The sequence below is a fragment of the Phyllobates terribilis genome, unplaced genomic scaffold, assembly GCF_046119375.1.
Source record: "Phyllobates terribilis strain yellow unplaced genomic scaffold, ASM4611937v1 Scaffold_1__5_contigs__length_1240528914, whole genome shotgun sequence".
Taxonomy (NCBI): domain Eukaryota; kingdom Metazoa; phylum Chordata; class Amphibia; order Anura; family Dendrobatidae; genus Phyllobates; species Phyllobates terribilis.
Genome location: NW_027362761.1, coordinates 625,261,754 through 625,283,449, shown reverse-complemented (window position 1 = coordinate 625,283,449; position 21,696 = coordinate 625,261,754). Strand labels below are relative to the sequence as shown.

The 21,696-nt window shown below is 46.5% G+C and overlaps 1 protein-coding gene across 6 annotated transcripts in view; it reads left to right on the top strand.

The window, feature by feature from the left end:
• LOC141169838 (killer cell lectin-like receptor subfamily G member 1) overlaps window positions 1-21,696 on the top strand; it is a 240,318-nt gene that overhangs the window by 26,857 nt on the left and 191,765 nt on the right. For 5 of the 6 annotated variants that reach the window (XM_073655129.1, XM_073655125.1, XM_073655124.1 and 2 more), the window contains exon 2: window positions 17,920-18,012. In XM_073655129.1, coding sequence (XP_073511230.1) covers window positions 17,920-18,012 — 93 coding nt within the window. Of the gene's footprint in view, window positions 1-3,767; window positions 3,811-17,919; window positions 18,013-21,696 lie in introns of those variants that run through there. The other variant, XM_073655128.1, reaches the window with a different exon arrangement.

Genomic DNA, 21,696 nt, shown 5'->3' with positions numbered 1-21,696 from the left:
TGCTCGGAGTTCCGGAGATGGGCCACTGACACTCAGTGGAATGACCCTGCTCTGAGGAGTCAGTTTATTCACTCGGACCATTATATTAACGTCTGTCCGGTTTGTGCCAAGGCTTTTACTACATCACAAAAGTCGCACTGATAAGTTTGGAGGGAGATGATCAGGGTGTATACATTTCCTCCATTAACCAGTCAGCATTTTCCATTCCAGGAGAGAGATTGTTGTTGGAGGGAAGATGGAGACCATCCGGGTTTTTGTGGACAGTGGGGCTGAAGTCAATTTGGTTGAATCTCACTTTGCTCAGACTATGAGTCTAACATCTAAGGCTTTGGCGAGTCCTATGCCAGTCTTTGCCATTGACTCAGCTCCTCTCAGCCAGAAGAGTCCGATACATGTGGTTCATGGTGTGAACTTGCGCATGGGTTCAAACTAGGGTTGAGCGAGTATGTTCTGTTCCAAGTATGCTCGGGCCGAGCTCCGAGTATTTACAGCTGCTTGGTGATAAGGTTGAATCGCTCCCCTGTGCATGATTTGCGACTGTTTGACAGCTTTATTACATGTGAGGAATGTGTAAGAAATAGATATTCCTCACATGTAATAAAACTGTCAAACAGTTGCAAATCATGGGGAGCGATTCAACCTTATCACCAAGCAGCTGTAAATACTCGGAGCTCGGCCCGAGCATACTCGGCGAAAGGGTTAATAGAACATACTCGCTCAACACTAGTTCTAACCATAGTGAGTTCATGTTGTGCTATGTGTTTGAGGGTCTGCCTGCGCCCATTGTCTTGGGTTTTTCCTGGATGAAAAAACACAACCCGGTCATTGATTGGCTGTCCAGTAGGGTTGTCAGTTGGGGCAATTTTTGTGGTAAAAACTGCCAGGCTACCACTAATTCTGCCATCCTGAGGAATTCTACCAATTCTCTGGTGAGGGTGGCAAAAGTGCAACCATAAATTAGGGGTGAGTCTCTTCCCATACCCCTGGTTAAAGGCAGACTGTGGGGTCCCCCCTGGGAGGTGTGACCATGTGGTGGTAGGAGTCGCCAGAAGTCTTCCTGTGGGTAAGAGTTCTCTGATAGAGGGAAACTCCTCCTTTGTCGGTCCTTCAAGGGGAGATCCATCTACTCCCAGTCGAGTGTGTGGTAATAAACGTTCAGGTCCAGACCTGTGTGTGAATGATCACGTATGGATGTCCACTAGGAGTATCAAGTGAAGGTATTCATCAGGGTCTCAAGGTTCTCGGGAGATTGATCCATATAGAATTTCGACCATACTCAGCCCTAAGACCTTTCTGGTGGAGTTACCCTTGGTGATACCATGCAATAATGTTTTCCACAGGACATCGCTTAGGCGATTAGTTGGGTCTTCAGAGTCTGCGAATCTTCCCCCTTCATTAGTGTATGATGACTATGAGAAACATGTGATTGCTGAAGTGACCTGCAGCATTCGTAGTGTCACTTCTGCATGTCATTTGCCGGATAAATCTGGTCTTGAGTGTCCTGGGGCCACTTGTAGAAGAGAGGGTACCGTCACAAAGTATTAAATGATTCGTGATGGCCCTGTCATTTCTGTTGTTTAAATGCTGTTTTTTCTTTTGGGCAATCAGGGGTTAATGTCAGTTTTCCTTGCTAAGCTTGGTGTGTTGATTGGTCAGCTGAGGGGGGTGTGATCTCTTGCTCCACCCTATAAATAGTCACATGCCCCTTCAGTTGATGTTGGTGTTCAGTTTTTTCTGTATAACCTGGAGTGAGGAGAAGGAGTCTGTTGTCTGGAGTAATTGGAGGTCGACCTTGGGATTGCTGCTTGCTGTTTGGCTGTGTGTTTTTCTTTCCTCATTCCCATTTAGTTTTCCCACCTACTTGTTCCCTGTGTTTTCCTTTGTGGCTGTGAGTGTATTTTTTGGTGAGCTTTCTATGTATTTCCCCTGTCTTGTTACAGTATCATTCTATTTGTACTGTCTTCCTCCCTGGGGAGAGAGGGGGTCACTGACAGGGCCTATGCAGGAGTTAGGTGTTATGCACACGCCCGGGCTGAGCGGCGTGTGCGTGTGATTGTAGTGATTCCACTGGACCGTGCCGGAGAGTGAATGCCTGGAGGGGCTTAACTAGGTATTCACCCGATCCGACCAGGGTCGCACGACGGCATACGACGCCAGTGCACCAAGGAGGAACCGAGCAGAGGGACCAGGTGCTACTCCAGGACAGACCCCGGACACAGCTGTTGACCCACACAGGGGAATACAGGAACAGACTGGTAGGCTGGCACACAGACTGGTGGGTATAGGCAGGCACGACTGGTATGCAGGAAGGCGGGTATGCAGGCAGGGGGGTACAGGCAAGCACAGCTAGAGTGCAGACAGGGAGGCACTAGCAGGTAGGAACACAGGCGGGATAGGACCCAGTACACACTGGGACTCAGGAACAATACAGGCAGAGGGGTACAGGCAAGCACAGCTAGAGTGCAGACAGGGAGGCACTAGCAGGTAGGGACACTGGCGGGATAGGACCCAGTACACACTGGGACTCAGGAACAGAACCACAGATGTGGCGGACAAACACAGCAGAGTGAGGCCGCCCAGAGAGGTGAGCGAGAACAGGGCAGGACAAGGCCACCTGTAGCGGTGAGCAAGAGTAGAGCAGGACAAGGCCGCCAGGAGCGGTGAACAAAGGATCAGAGCTGAGCGAGACTGCTGGAGCAGTGAGCAAGAGTAAAGCAGGACGAGGCCGCCTGGAGCGGTGAGCAAGAGTGGAGCGAGACTGCCGGAGCAGCGAGCAAAAGGGTCAGAGCGGAGCAAGGCTGCCGGAGCAGCGAGCAAGGAGTCAGAGCAGGCTAGAACCGCCGGAGCGGTAAGCAAAGGAGTCAGAGCAGACTAGAACCGCCGGAGCGGTGAGCAAAGGAGTCAGAGCAGACTAGAACCGCCGGAGCGGTGAGCAAAGGAGTCAGAGCAGACTAGAACCGCCGGAGCGGTGAGCAAAGGAGTCAGAGCAGGCAAGGCTGAGTAGGGGGGACAGGGCTCTGTTCACACGGAACAGACAGGAAGGGAAAGGCAGAGCCAGACACCCACAGGGTACTTGCAGTGAAGTAGCGAGTGGACCACAAACTCACAAACGGGAGTACAGAGACAACAGGCAGGAGTTAGGTACGAGTTCAGACTCTGCAGAAAAAGGAAAGGAACGGACATAGAGAAAAGACAGATGAAAGATAGGAGAGAGTACAGACTGGAACTGAGTGTACGGAGGAGACCGACACAGGAGCGGGACACAGGAGCAGGTCTGGGTAATCGGCCCCCAGAGAGGCAGGACGAACAGGCAAGGAGCGTGTTCAGACAGGACAGACAAGATACAGGAACGGATCTAGGTAATCGGCCCCTAGAAGGCGGGAGGAACAGGCTAGGAGCGTGTTCAGACAGGCCTGGAAATACAGCCTCCAGGAAAGGCAGCAGGCAAGAGTACACAGACAGGACTCAGTTCAGACACGGGAACTGATACCGCAAGGCAGGAGACAAAGAACGGGACCTGGCACCTTCAGAGTGAAAGCACACACTGAATGAAACACTATGCTCAGGCAGGGATAGATGGGAGCAGCTGAGCTATATACCAGGTGACAGACAGCAATAGGCTGAGGACGCACAAGGGGTGTGACCCACAGCAGGTACAAAAAGCAGGAAGTGATCGGGCGCCGCCCTTAAGCAGCAGAAACAGACACAAACAGACAGCATGGAGGGAAGCCAGAGAGACATTCTGGACTGGAGATCAAGTGCGCGCTCTTGCACAGTGGGAGATGGACCACCATGCAAGGACGCCGCCAGGTATGTTACATTAGGGAGACGCTGGCGGCTCGGGCCTCCTCATCTTCAGAGGTACCCCTGAGATAAGGGAAAGTCAGGGCTCCCCTAGTGTGGCAGGGACAGGTCCGGGTCCCAACTCCCAGCCATTTCCTCTTTACGGCATGACCCAAAGATCGCACTATGCTCATGCACGAACTCCAGCGCCACACTTCTCCTCCAGACTCGCCGGAGATCGAGAATGCGCTGCAAGGGAGAGGGGAAAAGGTGAGTAGGAGGGTATTTTTTTTTGTATGGATGGGGGCAGCACCTGACAGCATGGGGGTGCATAATGGGGGAAGCACATAGCAGGATGGGGCGACAGGATGGGGGAGCAGGATGGGGACAGCACATGACAGGATGGGGGAGCAGGATGGGGGCAGCACATGACAGGATGGGGGAGCAGGATGGGGACAGCACATGACAGGATGGGGGCGCAGGATGGGGACAGCACATGACAGGATGGGGGCGCAGGATGGGGGCAGCACATGACAGGATGGGGGCGCAGGATGGGAGCAGCACATGACAGGATGGGGGCGCAGGATGGGAGCACATGACAGGATGGGGGCGCAGGATGGGAGCAGCCCATGACAGGATGGGGGAGCAGGATGGGGGCAGCACATGACAGGATGGGGGAGCGTGATGGGGGCAGCACATGACAGGATGGGGGAGCAGGATGGGGGCAGCACAAAAGAGAATGGGGGCGCAGGATGGGGGAAGCACATGACAGAATGGGGGAAGCACATGACAGGATGGGGCCGCAGGATGGGGGAAGCACATGACAGGATGGGGGACCAGGATGGGGGCAGCACATGACAGGAAGGGGGCGCAGGATGGGGGAAGCACATGACAGGATGGGGGCGCAGGATGGGGACAGCACATGACAGGATGGGGGCAGCACAAAAGAAGATGGGGGCAGCATAAAAGAAGATGGAGGCGCAGGATGGGGGTAGCACATGACAGGATGGGGGACCAGGATGGGGGAACATGGACCAGGATGGGAGACCATTTATCAATAAAAATGTTCGCCACCCGGGCGTAGAATGGGTTCAATTACTAGTGTGTATATATATACACTTTACGCCATACTGGTGTAATGACTCCCTGATTCGCTTTTTAAGTGTTCTCCTGTTTATTTTTATTTGTATACAGTGGGGAAATAAGTATTTGATCCCTTGCTGTTTTTGTACGTTTGCCCACTGACAAAGACATGAACAGTCTATAATTTTAAGCGTGGGTTAATTTTAACATTGAGAGATAGAATATCCAAGAAAAATCAAGAAAATCGCATTGTTTAAATTATATAAATTTATTTGCATTTTGCAGTGAGAAATAAGTATTTGATCCCCTACAAACCATAATGAGTTCTGGCTCCTACAACTCGTTACCTGCATTAAAGACAGCTGTCTTACATAGTCACCTGTATAAAAGACTCCTGTCCACAGACTCAATTAATCAGTCAGACTCTAACCTCTACAACATGGGCAAGACCAAAGAGCTTTCTTACGATGTCAGGGATAAGATCTTAGACTTACACAAAGCTGGAATGGGCTACAAAACCATAAGTAAGATGCTGGGTGAGAAGGAGACAACTGTTGGTGCAACTGAAAATGGCAGAAATACAAAATGACTGTCAATCGACATCGATCTAGGGCACCATGCAAAATCTCACCTTGTGGGGTATCCTTGATCATGAGAAAGTGAGAGATCAGCCTAAAACTACACGGGGGGAACTTGCTTATGATCTCAAGGCAGCTGGGACCACAGTCACCAAGAAAATCATTGGTAACACATTACGCCTTAAAGGTTTAAAATCCCGCAGTGCCTGCAAGGTCCCCCTGCTCAAGAAGGCACATGTGCAGGCCCATCTGAAGTCTACCAATGAACACTACCAATGGATGATTCTGTGAGTTATTGAGAGAGAGTGCTGTGGTCAGATGAGACAAAATTGAGCTCTTTGGCATTAACTCAACTCGCCGTGTTTGGAAGAAGAGAAATACTGCCTATGACCCAAAGAACACCATCCCCACTGTCAAGCATGGAGGTGGAAACATTATGTTTTAGGGGTGTTTCTCTGCTAAGGGCACAGGACTACTTCACCGCATCAATGGGAGAATGCCTGGAACCATGTACCGTAAAATCCTGAGTGACAACCTCCTTCCCTCCGCCAGGACATTAAAAATGGGTCGTGACTGGGTCTTCCAGCAAGATAATGACCCAAAACATACAGCCAAGGTTACAAAGGAGTGGCTCAAAAAGAAGCACAGTAAGGTCATGGAGTGGCCTAGCCAGTCTCCAGACCTTAATCCCATAGAAAACTTATGGAGGGAGTTGAAGCTCCGAGTTGCCAAGCGATAGCCTCAAAATCTGAATGATTTAGAGATAATCTGCAAAGAGGAGTGGACCAAAACTCCTCCTGACATGTGCACAACCCTCATCAATAACTACAAAAAGCGTCTGACTGCTGTGCTGCCATCAAGGGTTTTACCACCAAGTATTAAGTGTTGTTTGCCAGAGGGATCAAATACTTATTTCTCACTGCAAAATGGAAATAAATGTATCTAATTTATACAATGTGATTTTCTTGATTTTTTGGGGGGATATTCTATCTCTCAATGTTAAAATTAACCTTCGCTTAAAATTATAGACTGTTCATGTCTTTGTCAGTGCGCAAACTTACAACAACAGCAAGGGATCAAATATTTATTTCCCCCACTGTATGTTATTTTTTGGATTCAATAAGATAATTAACTTTATATGCTTTATCTATGTCGATTGACAGTCATTTTGTATTTCTTCCATTTTCAGTTGCACCAACAGTTGTCTCCTTCTCACCCAGCGTCTTACTTATGGTTCTGTAGCCCATTCCAGCTTTGTGCAGGTCTAAGATCTTATCCCTGACATCGTAAGAAAGCTCTTTGGTCTTGCCCATGTTGTAGAGGTTAGAGTCTGACTGATTAATTGAGTCTGTGGACAGGAGTCTTTTATACAGGTGACTATGTAAGACAGCAGTCTTTAATGCAGGTAACGAGTTGTAGGAGCCAGAACTCATTATGGTTTGTAGGAGATCAAATACTTATTTCTCACTGCAAAATGCAAATAAATTTATATAATTTATACAATGCGATTTTCTTGATTTTTCTTGGATATTCTATCTCTCAATGTTAAAATTAACCTTCGCTTAAAATTATAGACTGTTCATGTCTTTGTCAGTGCGCAAACTTACAACAACAGCAAGGGATCAAATATTTATTTCCCCCACTGTATGTTATTTTTTGGATTCAATAAGATATTTAACTTTATATGTTTTATCTATACTCTTTTTCGACCGGTGATTACTAGTGATGAGCAAGCACTAAAATGCTCGGGTGCTCGATGCTCGGGTCGAGCACATTGGAATAGTCTGATGCCCGGTCCGAGCAACGAGCCCAATGTAAGTCTATGGGAAACTCCAGCATTTTTCAGGCGGCTCCCCCCGGCGGTCTGCAGAGGGCCTAAAAATTGTGGAAATTGATGGTAACAGTGCTCAAATGACATGGGAACAGCATGGGGAGGACCCCTGGAAGCATTTCTGACTCCCAGGTCACTGCTGTCAACAACGTTGTCAGAGGTATTACGCCACTTTTACAGACTCACAATAAAACATACAAAAACAAAACCAAAATAGATTTTCCTGGGAAATATGTTAAGGAACATCCTTTCCAGGGTAATGACTTGTATATAAGGCAAAATAAATAACCAAAACCAAAAATACTCCTCCACACCTTGGGCTATGTTCACACGTAGCGTTTTTGATGCGTTTTTGCACTTTTGCATTGCTTTCAACCAAGACAAATGCATTCACTGGTAAATGTCATTTTAACATTTTACAACCTTATCTGGCCATGTGGTGTGTGACACATCATCAGACACATGCATACAGTGCTGAAAAGACATGGGAACAGCATGGGGAAGACCTCTGGAAGCATCTCTGACTCCCAGGTCACTGCCTAAAAGTGTGCCCATCATAAGTGATCCTTGGCGCATGTGAAGATGCCTCCCGCCATGCACCTGTCATTGCAGACTTGCAACAATCATCGTCCACGTCCTTGTCCCACTGCAGCGTTCAGTTGTCCCTACCCCATTCCTTGGAATGCAAGCACAAGTATGCAGCCAGCCACCCACCTACCCACTGGCTGCAATATTACAATGCCAAATTTTTTACAGCTGCTTGCAGTTGAAATATGGCCTTTTAGGCTCATGGACACGGAAGCTTTTCACAACCTCATGGCGGCGGCCGGGTGTCCATACTCGGTCCCCAGCCGCCACTATTTGTCCAGGTGTCGTCTCCGCCTTCCACAAGCACGGGTCCCACAACATAACCCCTGCCCTCCCCAGTGCAATTACTGGGAAGGACCGCCTAACCACAAACACATGGACAAATGAATGTGGCCAGGGACGGTACGAGCCAATCCACAGCTTGTCTTGCAAGAGACGTAGATGTCAGAGAGCCTCTTAAAAATAATGTTCCCATTATCAGGAATTGGGTCTCCCATAGAGTTTGCCTATGCAGTGAAGCAACGACTGCCAAAAATTTGGAGGAACTCCAATGCCCCTTGCAAGAGACATAAATATGTTGATATGGTACATATGTTGGTGATATGGTGGTGGAGGATGAGGATGCGGAGAAGGAGGAGGACAAGAGCAAATAGCCAAAATCAGGAAGCGTATACCCATGTATGGGTGTGAAAAAGTGCATGGAAATACACCTCCCAAATAAAGACACAGGATTTGAGTTTGTTACACTGCTATCATTCGGTGGTGTTGAGAAGTCTGGCCCAATCCAGCCCTTGTTCATTTTTATAAGAGTCAGCTTGTCAGCATTTTCAGTTGACTGGCGGATGCGCCTATCGCTTATAATTCCACCAGCAGCACTAAAAACCCGCTCTGATGAAACTCTGGCGGCAGGGCAGGCCAGGACCTCCAAGGCGTAGAGAGCCAGTTCATGCCACGTGTCCAGCTTGGATACCCAATAATTAAAAGGCACAGAAGAATCACGGTGGACGTTGGTACAATTGGCAAGCTACTCCCTCGCTATCTTCCCAAACTTTGCACTCCTTCTGAGAGTACCCTGCATCTCAGGGCCTGTGCGATGGGAGGGTCTGAAAAAACTGTCCCAGAACTTTGACAGTGTTCCTCTGCCTCTGCTGGATTGCATTTGTGGCTCTCTTGCCTGTACTCCTTGGTTGTCAAACGAACTGGGACTTCTGCCACCAGCGTTTTCAAATGGGAATTTTTTTAATAATTCTGCAAACAAGGGCCTTCTCGAACTGCACCATTTTATTAGGCCTATCCTGCAAGGGAAGACAAAGTTCTCCCTGTAGTGTGGGTCTACAAGCCACACCAAACAGTAATGACTGTCACCCAAAATTTGGACAACGCGAGGGTCACGGGAAACGCAGTGTAACATAAACTCAGCCATGTGTGCTAGACAGCAAAGAGGCAAAACTTCCGTGTCCTCACCAAGAGGATGACTGACCATGCTCTCCTCCTCATCCTCCTCCTCTTCCTCCTCCTCTCTGTCCTCTGGCCATCGACGCTGAACAGACAGTATGACATTTGTGCAGGTAGTACCTTCTATAGCACAGGAAACTAGCTCCTATTCTTCTTCCTCCTCCTCCTCCTCTTCCTCATTGTCACCCAATCCACGTTGGGATAAGATGAGGCTGGGCTGTGTAATCACCCTGTTTGGTTCCTTGCTCCATCTCATCATGCTCCGCCTGCAATGCATCCTTTTTAATTGAGAGCAGAGAGCGTTTCAGAAGACAGAGAAGCGGGATGGTGACGCTAATTATCGTTGCTCAACATCTTGGTGGAGTCCTCAGAGTTTTGGAGGATGGTACAGATGTCTGACATCCATGTCCACTCCTGAGGTCTTATGTGTCGAGTCTGGCCTGAATTCTGATGGCCTTGTTGATGCAGGTAGTCAACAACTGCCCTCTTCTGCTCACAAATCCTTCCCAACATCTGCAATCTAGAGTTCCAGCGTGTGGGGTCATCACACACCAATGGGTGAGCCTGAAGCTGCAAATGCTGCTGAAGCACGAGGTTAAGCACATGGGCCAGGCATGGTACGTGTGTGAGCTTGCCTCACCTCAGAGCCACCACCAGATTCTGTCCATTGTCACACACAACCATGCCTGCTTGTAAGGTCAGTGGTGTCAGCCACTGATCTGCCTGCTCTTTCAGAGCTGTCCACAACTCTTCAGCATTGTGTGGTTTGTCACCTAAGCATATTAGCTTCAGCACAGCCTGTTGCCGCTTGGCCGAGGCAGTGCTGCAGTGATTCCAGCTTGCGACTGATGTGATCATTTCGGAGATGGATGCTGAAGAGAAGGAGGTGCAGGAGCTGTAGAATGTGGGGGCAACCCTGATTGACCAAGGGCCTGCAATCCTCGGCGTTGTGAGGACGTGTTCCGTCCCAAGGTCCGACTGGGTCCTGGCTTCTACTATGTTAACCCAGTGTGCCGCCAGCGAGATTTAATGTCCCTGCCCACAAGCACAGGTCCACGTGTCCTTGGTTAGGTGGACTTTCCCAGTAACTGCATTGTTGAGGGCATGGCTAATGTTGTGGGACATGTGCTTGTGTAATGCAGGGATGGCACACCGAGAGAAATAGTGACGGCTGGGGACAGAGTACCGGGGGACATCCGCCGCCATCAGGTTGCGGAAAGCTTCCATCTCCACCAGCCTAAAAGGCAACATTTCGAGCGCAAGCAGTCACGAAATGTGGGAATTTAGTAGTGTGGCCTGCGGGGCGGTAGATGTATATTTGCGCTTGTGTTCCAAGGACTGGGGTATGGACAACTGAACGGTGCGCTGGGACAAGAACGTGGACATGCTTCCTGATGGTGCTAGTTGAGAGTGTTCAACGACAGGTGCAGGGCGGGAGGCATCTTGGCATGCGCCATGGGCAGGGCATTGGCGTGCACGCACAACAGCGGAACAGGCAGTGGTGTCACCTGCAGACACTGTTGCTGGACCCTGGGGTCCGGCCCACTTAGTCTGGTGCTTTGCTGCCATGTGCCTGATCATGCTGTTGGTGGTCAGACTGCTAGTTTTGCTACCCCTGCTGATGCTAGCCTGGCAGGTGGTGCAAATGGCCTTTTTGGGGTTATCGGCAGAGTCTTTAAAAAACAACCAGACTCGGGAAGACCTAGTAGTCCTACTGGCAACTATCCATCAGGTTGATGTTACGGGAAACGGTTGCCTGCCTTCTGTCTGTGGCCACCACACTGCTTGTTCTTGCCTGTTGTGGTGCTACGCCTTCCTCCCCCTGTGTGCTGCTGTCCTCGCTCTGCATGTCATCTTGCCAGGTTGGGTCAGTGCCTTCATTGTCCACCACTTTATCTTCCAGTTCCGCACCCTGGTTCTCCTCCTGACTTTTTGGCAATTGTGTCTCATCATCATCCACCTCTTGTGACAGTTCCCCACCGTCGCCTTCGTGTGACCATGGCTGCTCAAATATTTGGGCATCGCTACTTGCGATCTCCTCTTGCCCCACTTCAAGTGGACCGGGTAAGAGGCCGAAATCTATAAATGGAAAAGTGAACAGCTCTTCGGCGTGTCCAAGTGTGGGACCAGCATGCACCATCACCATCACATCCACTTCCCCGTCCCTTGCCATGCGCCTAGCCCACTTTAAATGGAAGACAATATGTTCCACGTTCACTGCAAATGGCTGAATTTGGAGAAAACCTATATGAGATACGTGTGATGGAAAACCACAGTTTTAAATAGCTGGACTGTAGGTTACCATTTTTCACAGCAACCTGGTGTCAATAACTTCACTATCACACTGCAACAAAATTTAAATGGAGGTCAATATTTTCCATGCTTGCTACAAATTTCTAGATTTTTACCGCTAAAATATGGAAAGGATCTGGCTTTATTCTGCAGTGGCAACAAGCAAATGGATAAAAAATGGTGTTCTCTGGATTGCTTTTTAAGCAAATAATCAGGATTAAAATAAAACAAAATAATTATCCCTGGCCCCTTGGGCTATTTGTAGAAATATCTGTAACATCAGCAGCAGATAGAACTGGAATAGAGCTTCTTGTGCTGTATTATATACTGCAGTCTGCCACATACACTGCCTGCCTAACTCCTGCTATCACCTTCACCACTGAATATATGCAGCTGGATTAGTCCTCAGAAGAACTGTTAGTTCAGATGGAGATATATAGAACTGTTAGTTCAGATGGAGATAATATATGTTGTGGAATACCTATACTAACAGGACGTTTAATGGACCCTCTTGTGCTGTATCATACACTGTAGTCTGCCACATACACTGCCCGTCTGCCTAGCACTGATTATATGCAGCTGGATTAGCCTCAGAAGGACTGTTAGTTCAGATGGATATATATATATATATATATATATATATATATATATATATATATGTTGTGGAATTCCTATACCAGCTCTAAACAAAATCTCTCCCTAGCTCAGCAGCACCTCTCCCTACTCGGCCTGATTCCAGAGTGACTGTGACAAGCACAGCGGCGCCAGGTCTGATATAAACCTGATGACGCTGTGCGGCCAGCCAATCACTGTAATGCCACAACCAACATGGCTACGGCATTACAGTGAGTGGCAGACAATCCCTGCATGTTCATTGGCTCTGTAAAGAGCACCAAACATGCAGGGAGGAGACCCGAGCTCCGGCCGAGCAACCCAGAAATACTCACCGAGCGCCGAGCATCTCGAGCAGTGAGATGCTTGGGGGAGTACCGAGGAGTGGCGAGCACGTTCGCTCATTACTAGTGATTACATATCTAAAGGTTTTTTGAGTTGAATACCTCATTATAGTGACTGGATCCCTCGGGGGTTTCAACTTAATCACGTCATTCAGAGTTTAGATGGAAACCCTGATGTTAGTGCTCAGTGTAGAGTGCAGGATAAATATGATCCCAAATATTATGCAAAATATTCTCAATAAATGCTTCAACTCAATCCACAAAAAAAGCAAGTCCCACTCAGGTCCATCATCTGCAAAAGGAAATGTAGGAGACTTCCATGTTACTGGTAGCGCAAAGGATCTGGGAAAGTGCTATGGCTCCTCATCCCCCCAAAAGAAATCCAGCAAATTCTGCACTTCCAAATCCATATACCCCCTTCCCTTCTGAGCACCACAGTGTGCCTAAATCACATTTAGCATCCACGTGTTTGGAATTTAGAGGAGAGCCCACCTAATTCACAGAGTCCATGTCTCCAGAAGCATGAGCTGGGCACTATTTACAACCACTACAATGTACGGGCACTAAAGTATACTGGGCACTACAATGTACAACCACTACAATTTACGGGCACTGCAATGTACAGGCACTACAATGTACGGACACTATAATGTACAGGCACTGCAATGTACTGGGCACTACAATGTATTGGGCATATAAGGGTGTGGCCGCCCTTTGTCTGAGCTGAAAGGTTCATTCTGCCTCTCAGGTCTATGCTTCTACTAGGGGTTCAGTCTCTCTGCCCTTATCCATATGTATGTCACTTGACAAATGGTAAGGTTTTAATATTAGAGTTAGGACTGTCCCATAAGGGTTGCTGTGACGTGGCGGGATGGCTTTTACATTATTTTGATCAAAATTATGTTAACTAAATACCCTTTATTATTTATCATATTTTTTTGCACTGTGCGATTTATCCATTTACTTCCAGTTATTTGGGTATTTTGCTTGTCTTTGGTTTTTCTCTGTCTAGTGGCCTTGTGTGAACATGCATTTACATTTTGCATGCACATCAATTTATGTTTCAGTTCAGACTCCCAGGTTTTTTCACTATTATGTTTACGTTGACTTTTGAATTTGTGTTTCTTTCTTCGGGTGGGACAAGAAACATGGATTTTTGTCATAAGTCTGAATGTTGACTTCTCTTTTAGGTTGAGTTGATATTTGTTAATTGATAAATGGCTGTTGTTTACATCTTATATCAGTTCCTACAATTGATTGTGCTGTTATCGCTGCACAGGGTCATTGAACAATACTGTTTGCTAAATATGCTAATTACATATTGTATTAGGCCAACTAATTTGTTGATCTGCAGAGCAGTGGGATACAAACTATGTAAATTGATTAAATGTTCAAACAATGAGACATGATCCCCTGCTACCTTCTCCCCTTACCTGTGAATAATAACTTGAGCCACAGATGTAAATAAAAAAAATGGATTTCTATTGTAACATAGTTTTTAAGGTTGAAGGAAGACTAAGTCCATCTAGTTCAACCCATAGCCGGACATGTTGATCCAGAGGAAGGCAAAAAAAATCCCATGTGGCAAACACCAAGCTCCACATTGGGGAAAAAAATTCCTTCCCAACTCCATACGACAATCAGACTAGTTCCCTGGATCAACGTCCTATCAAGGAATCTAGTATATATAACCTGTAATATTATACTTTTCAGGAAAGGCATCCAGGCCCTTCTTAAATGTTAGCAGTGAATCCCTCATTACACATCATGTGGCAGAGAGCTCCATAGTCTCACTGCTCTTACAGTAAAGAATCCGCGTCTGTGATTATGATTAAACCTTCTTTCCTCCAGACGTAGAAGATGCCCCCTTGTCCCCGTCTCAGGCCTCAGAGTAAAAAGATCAGTAGAAAGGTCTTTGTACTGTCCCCTCATATACTTGTACATAGTAATAAGATCACCCCTAAGCCTTTGTTTTTCCACAGTAAATAACCCCAAGTGTAATAACCTGTCTTGGTATTGCAGACCCCCCAGTCCTCTAATAACCTGTCTTGGTATTGCAGACCCCCCAGTCCTCTAATAACCTGTCTTGGTATTGCAGACCCCCCAGTCCTCTAATAACCTGTCTTGGTATTGCAGACCCCCCAGTCCTCTAATAACCTGTCTTGGTATTGCAGACCCCCCAGTCCTCTAATAACCTGTCTTGGTATTGAAGACCCCCCCCCCTGTCCTCTAATAACCTGTCTTGGCATTGCAGACCCCCCAGTCCTCTAATAACCTGTCTTGGTATTGCAGACCCCCCAGTCCTCTAATAACCTTGGTCGCTCTTCTCTGCACCCCCTCTAGTTCAGCAATGTCTTTCTTATACACCGGAGACCAGAACTGTACACAGTATTCTAAGTGTGGTCGCACTAGTGACTTGTATAGAGGTAAAATTATCTTCTCCTCATCAGCATCTATGCTTCTTTTAATGCATCCCATTATTTTATTTGCCTTTGCAGCAGCAGCCTGACACTGACCACTAAACGTGAGCTTGTCGTCCACCAATACGCCCAGGTCTTTTTCAGTGACAGTTTTGCCCAGTGTTTTAAAATTAAGCATATAATTATACATTTTATTTCCTCTGCCCAAGTGCATTACCTTACATTTATCCCCATTAAAGCTCATTTGCCATTTATCAGCCCAAGCTTCTAGTTTACATAGATCCTCCTGTAATATAAAATTGTCCTCCTCTGTATTGATTATCCTGCAGAGTTTAGTGTCATCTGCAAATATTGAAATACTACACTGTATGCCCCCTACAAGGTCATTAATAAATATGTTAAAAAGAAGGGGGCCCAATACTGACCCCTGTGGTACCCCACTGTTACCTGAGACCCAGTCTGAGTGTTTTCCATTAATAACCACCCTTTGTTTCCTATCACTGAGCCAGTTCTTAACCTACATACATGTATTTTCCCCTATTCCCATTGTTCTCATTATATGTATCAACCTTTTCTGTGGAACCGTATCAAAAGCTTTTGAAAAGTCCATATACACAACATCCACTGCATTTCCTTGGTCCAGTCCAGAACTTGCCTCCTCATAAAAACTGATCAGATTAGTTTGACAGGAACGGTCCCTCATAAACCCATGTTGATATTGGGTCATGAGGTTCTTCTTCTTCAGATACACTATTATAGCATCTCTTAGGAAACCCTCCAGGATTTTACCCACAGTAGAGGTTAAGCTTACTGGCCTATAATTTCCAAGTTCAGTTTTTGTCCCCTTTTTGAATATTGGCACCACATTTGCTCTACGCCAGTCCTGTGGTACAGACCCTGTTATTATGGAATCTTTAAAGATTAAAAATAATGGTCTATCTATGACGTTACTTAATTCCTGCAGTACTCGCGGGTGTATCACATCCGGGCCCGGGGATTTGTCACCTTTAGTGATTTTTAGACGCCGCCGCACTTCCTGCTGGGTGAAGCAAGTGACATTTAATGGAGAATTTTTGTTATCACTAATCATGTTTTCTGTCATGCGATTTTCTTGTGTAAATACGGTTGAAAAAAAAATCATTTAGCATATTGGCTTTTTCCTCATCCTCATCCACCATTTCACCCAGACTATTTTTAAGGGGGCCAACACTATCATTTTTTAGTTTTTTACTATTTATGTAATTAAAGAATATTTTGGGGTTATTTTTACTTTCTCTGGCAATGATTCTCTCTGTCTCCATCTTTGCTGCCTTGATTTGGTTTTTACAGAATTGATGTAATTTTCTATATTTATTTAATGCCTCATCACTACCTACTTGCTTTAGTTCTCTAAATGCTTTCTTTTTGTCACTTATTGTGCCCCTTACAGCTCTATTTAGCCATAGTGGTTTCCTCCTATTTCTAGCATGTTTATTCCAAAAGGGTATATACTGTGCACAGGTCCTATTCAGGATGCTAATAAATGTCTCCCATTTGCTTTGTGTAGCTTTATGTCTCAGGATATCATCCCAGTTTATTGCACTAAGATCATCTCTCAACCGTTGGAAATTTGCCTTCCTGAAGTTTAGTGTCCTTGTAACCCCTCTACTACACATCTTATTAAAGGTTACATGAAAGCTTATTATTTTGTGATCACTATTACCCAAGTGACCCCCAACTCGTATATTTGATATGCGGTCTGGCCTATTGGTTAATATTAGGTCTAGCAGTGCCCCCCTTCTTGTTGGGTCCTGAACCAGTTGTGAAAGATAATTGTCTCTCATTGTGCTGAAAAGAGAATCAGAGAGACTCTTCAGAACAGCAGCTAGGACTCATGGCTCCATCAATAGGTAAACAGATTTTAATTTACTAGATGTCATCTTTGGGGACCCCAGCCCCAGCTGAAGGAATACAGATCTGCTCCATTGACCATCACTGACCCTATGAAGACATTTGGGGAAGCCAGGATTGTGATCCTCCAGCCACCTGAAACTCATGGATATGCTCAGAGAAAGCCAGGTTGGGACAATCCGGTCACCTGGATCCATGGATATGTTGTTAGGGGTTGCAAGGTGGGACCCTTCAGTAATCTGGAACCCATGGATACGCTCGGAGAAAACCAGGTTGGGACCATCCGGTCACCTCGTTCCATGGGTATGTTTGGAGAAGCCCGGGTGGGAACCTCGGGTCTCCTGGCGTACCTCAATGGACTTTCAGCTTCCTAAGATTGCCGCTACCTCCTCTCTGTGGGAGTCAACACCAAGCACGGGGCCACTGGTTGAGGTAGTTGGCCCTGGAAGTCTCAAAATCATAGCTGTTCTATCCCAGGCGGGCCAGCGGAAGGGTGAAATTGTGTAATTTTGCACCATCGTGGGTATTAGCTACGACTGTTCTATATGTTAATTGTTTGTTTGGTGGTTCAATAAAGTATCGTCACACTGTTTTACCTTTAATCTGTGTTGTCTGAGTAGTATTATTCCCACGGAAGACCCCATATCTTCACATTGGGTTATTGTGGTCCTCGTGGGACCTGCACAATGGAGAGTCTCATCCTTCTATCTCAGGTCTTGCTGATGTGATTTTTCCCTGTGAGAGGACAATTACGGGAATGCTGTCTCCATTTAGTAGAACAGGTCATTTATTCCTCGCCTTGGAGGACTCCACTATTGTATCATTAGACAAGAGTGAAGAGATTCAGTACTTTTCAGGGGCTGAGGACTTTGGAGGAAAGGTTTTAGCTCTGCTTCCAAGCTGTTACTACTATAGGGATGTATATTCGACAGAAATAACTGGATCAGGATAGGGGCTAAATTGATTGATTATATTTGCTGCACCTTCTCTGGATATAGTGTAGACAGGCGGTAGATTAATCCTGACTGATATCTGCTCTTTAGTCCATCTGCAGGATGAAACCCTTGGAGTCACATATGCAGCTGTCAAGAGGCTTCCAACGAGCAAAAAGGAGAAATCATCCAAAGGCCAAAAAGGTAAAATATCCTACTAATATTATAAATGCGAAAGTTTGTGAGTATGTATGTTTGTTACTCTTTCACGAAAAAACTACTGGACGGATTTGCATGAAACTTTACAGTAATATAGATTATACATCGGAATAACATATAGGCTACAATTTGTAATGATTTTATGTAATTTTGGTCATAATATAACGATACATGTCAATTAAGTCGGAAAAAAATCTGGCCTCTGAGAGCTATCTTGGCGTACGCTGCCTAAACCGTTACACAAAGATGATGTACCGTAGAATTGTTTGTCTTGAATAGTTCTAAATAAAAGTCCGCGACAGCATATATCTACCTTTTATGTGGAAGCCACTATGACCAAAATTGTGAACCATAAATTTAATTAAATTAGATACTATTTTACAATTTTACAATGCACATTTTAGTATATTTATCAAACTCTTATATACGCACATACACAGGTGATATTTAATGGCTGATTTACAGCAGTCAGAAGAGATTGATAATACAATAATTTGCCGATAGTGGATCATTGTATAGTGAGGACACAGTTGCTTCCTGTCCACAGTCAGAATACAGGGGTGATCATATACCGTGGCCAGGTACAAGTGTGGCACAGGGGGTTCACACACGACCCCCAGGGACTGACATTTCCTAGAAACTTTGGCAGCTGTCAGTCATGAGCTCACCCTGATACATAATTTATGACATTTTCTCAGACTTAAAAAAAAAAAAAAAAAAATAGCCCAGAAAACAGCCCATATGTCAGGAACAGGTTACTAGGGAACTACACGTCCCAGCACGGCCTGCCCGCGCCCACAGCCCGGGGGGAGTGTGAGGCTTCCTCCTGCAGGTTGCCCGGGGGCACCGGGCCATCATTGTCCTCACACAGGGGGTCCCCGCCGCCATTGTCCCTCCACATAACACCGTATAATAAAACATGCGCTCACCTGCGCCAGCTGCTGCAGCCGGGAAAGTTCCGAGCGCCTCACCTGGGCGGAGGGGAAGTGACTCCCACACGGGGAGGGGCAGTAACCTGAGCGCGGCTCCATGGAGGATGCACGCACTGCAGCCTGACAGCACCGGCAGCAGCGCTACACAAATGGCGTCCTCCCCTCCTGTGTGCAGCACAGCCCTGTGTGTGTGCAGCGCAGCATGTCACCCACAGCACCAGCAGGCTACTCTCAGCTCCCACAGAGCACTGGGAATGGTTGCTATGGGTAACCACGCCACAGCTGCTCCTCATATACCAGTCATATACAACTGATATCGTCTGTACAGCGATTGTAATATAACTAATTAGATTGTTTGAGTATTTTGTTTGAACTTTACTAAGTACCTATTTTGTAATTAGTACTTATAAAAATGCCGCGAAAGCGTAAGTCTAACATTTCCCAAAGCTCTAATAAAGCCCGAGCTATGAAAATAATTAGACGTGATGAGACGTCTCAACAAGCCGAGCAGCGAAGGCTTGAGCAGGCGGTGCGTTGTGCGGCACATAGAGCTGCAGAGACTCCAGAACAATCCCAAGCCCGACGTGAACGGAATGTGGAGTTTTTGGCATCTCAACGGGCTGCTGAAACTCCAGAACAGTCCCAAGCCCGACGTGAACAGCATGCGGAGTATCTGGCGTCTCAACGGGCTGCTGAAACTCAAGAACAGTCCCAAGCCCAACGTGAACAGCATGCGGAGTATCTGGCATCTCAATGGGCTGCTGAAACTCCAGAACAGTCCCAAGCCCGACGTGAACAGCATGCGGAGTATCTGGCGTCTCAACGGGCTGCTGAAACTCAAGAACAGTCCCAAGCCCGACGTGAACTGCATGCGGAGTATCTGGCATCTCAACGGGCTGCTGAAACTCCAGAACAGTCCCAAGCCCGACGTGAACAGCATGCGGAGTATCTGGCGTCTCAACGGGCTGCTGAAACTCCAGAACAGTCCCAAGCCCGACGTGAACAGCATGCGGAGTATCTGGCGTCTCAACGGGCTGCTGAAACTCCAGAACAGTCCCAAGCTTGACGTCAGCAGCAAGCGGCTTACATGGCATCCCAAAGAGCCACTGAAACTCCAGAACAGTCCCAAGCCCGACGTGAACAGCATGCAGAGTATCTGGCGTCTCAACGGGCTGCTGAAACTCAAGAACAGTCCCAAGCCTGACGTGAACAGCATGCGGAGTATCTGGCGTCTCAACGGGCTGCTGAAACTCCAGAACAGTCCCAAGCCCGACGTGAACAGCATGCGGAGTATCTGGCGTCTCAACGGGCTGCTGAAACTCAAGAACAGTCCCAAGCCCGACGTGAACAGCATGCGGAGTATCTGGCGTCTCAACGGGCTGCTGAAACTCCAGAACAGTCCCAAGCCCGACGTGAACAGCATGCGGAGTATCTGGCGTCTCAACGGGCTGCTGAAACTCCAGAACAGTCCCAAGCTCGACATCAGCAGCAAGCGACTTACATGGCGTCCCAAAGAGACACTGAAACTTATGAAATGGCCGAATCTCGCAGACGCACTGTTGCTGAAAGGGCAGCACAGCGACGTCAAACATTTACAAGAAATACATGGATATTGTTTAATAAAGCTTCATTTGAGTATGACGAGACTCTTGATTATGAAACTCACAAGCTTATAAAATTAGAAGCAATGACCATAGATTGCAAATATTGCAGAGCTCTTAAGTGGAAAGAGGAAGCAGCAGGTATGTGTTGTTTGGGCGGGAAAGTAGCTCTTCCTTATATAGACGAGCCAGTTCAACCTTTAAAACAGCTTTTCTCTAATGAAACTGATGAATCTCGCCTTTTTCTAAATAATATAAGAAAATACAACATGTGCTTTCAAATGACGTCTTTTGGAGCAGATCAAATTGTCTCAATGCCAGGGTTTTGCCCGACCTTTACAATACAAGGACAAGTATACCACCGTATTGGTTCTTTAATTCCTACGTCCATTTCGCAACCACAATTTTTACAAGTTTATTTCATAGGTGACGAAGAAGAACAAATCAACAGGCGTACTGAGTGCGTGCAAAGCGTAGATAGAAACATAGTTAAAAAATTACAACGAGTACTTCACGACCACAACATTTTGGTGCATGAATTTAAAATGGCTAGAGACAGAATGATCAATGACGATCATTTCAAAGTAGTGATTCACCCAGACCGTGTACCACGTGGTCAACATGAGAGACGATTCAATGCCCCTACTACAAATGAAATAGCTGCTGTAATAGTTAGTAGCGAACTAACTATGTCTCGGGACATCGTTGTGCAGCCGCGCGATGGCATGCTCACTAGGGTTCCCGATACACATAGATTCTATGACGCTCTCGAGTACCCAATAATTTTTTGGAAAGGACAAGAGGGGTACAGCATTGATATTCCTCAGATAAATCCAATTACCAAACAAGCAATGCCAAGCAAAAAGGTGTCCTGCAAAGATTTTTATGCCTTTCACTTGATGGTCCGTCGCAGCGATTTTAATTTGATGCTTAAGTGTAGGCTCCTACTTCATCAGTTTCTGGTCGACATGTATGTAAAGATGGTAAGTGAGCGCTTAAGGTTCATTTCTTTAAATCAAAAAAAACTGCGCGCAGAAAATTATATTCACTTGCAAGATGCAATAAGAAATTATGTGGATTTGGATCCAAATAACTTAGGTCAGATGGTGATTCTCCCGTCATCATTTGTAAATAGC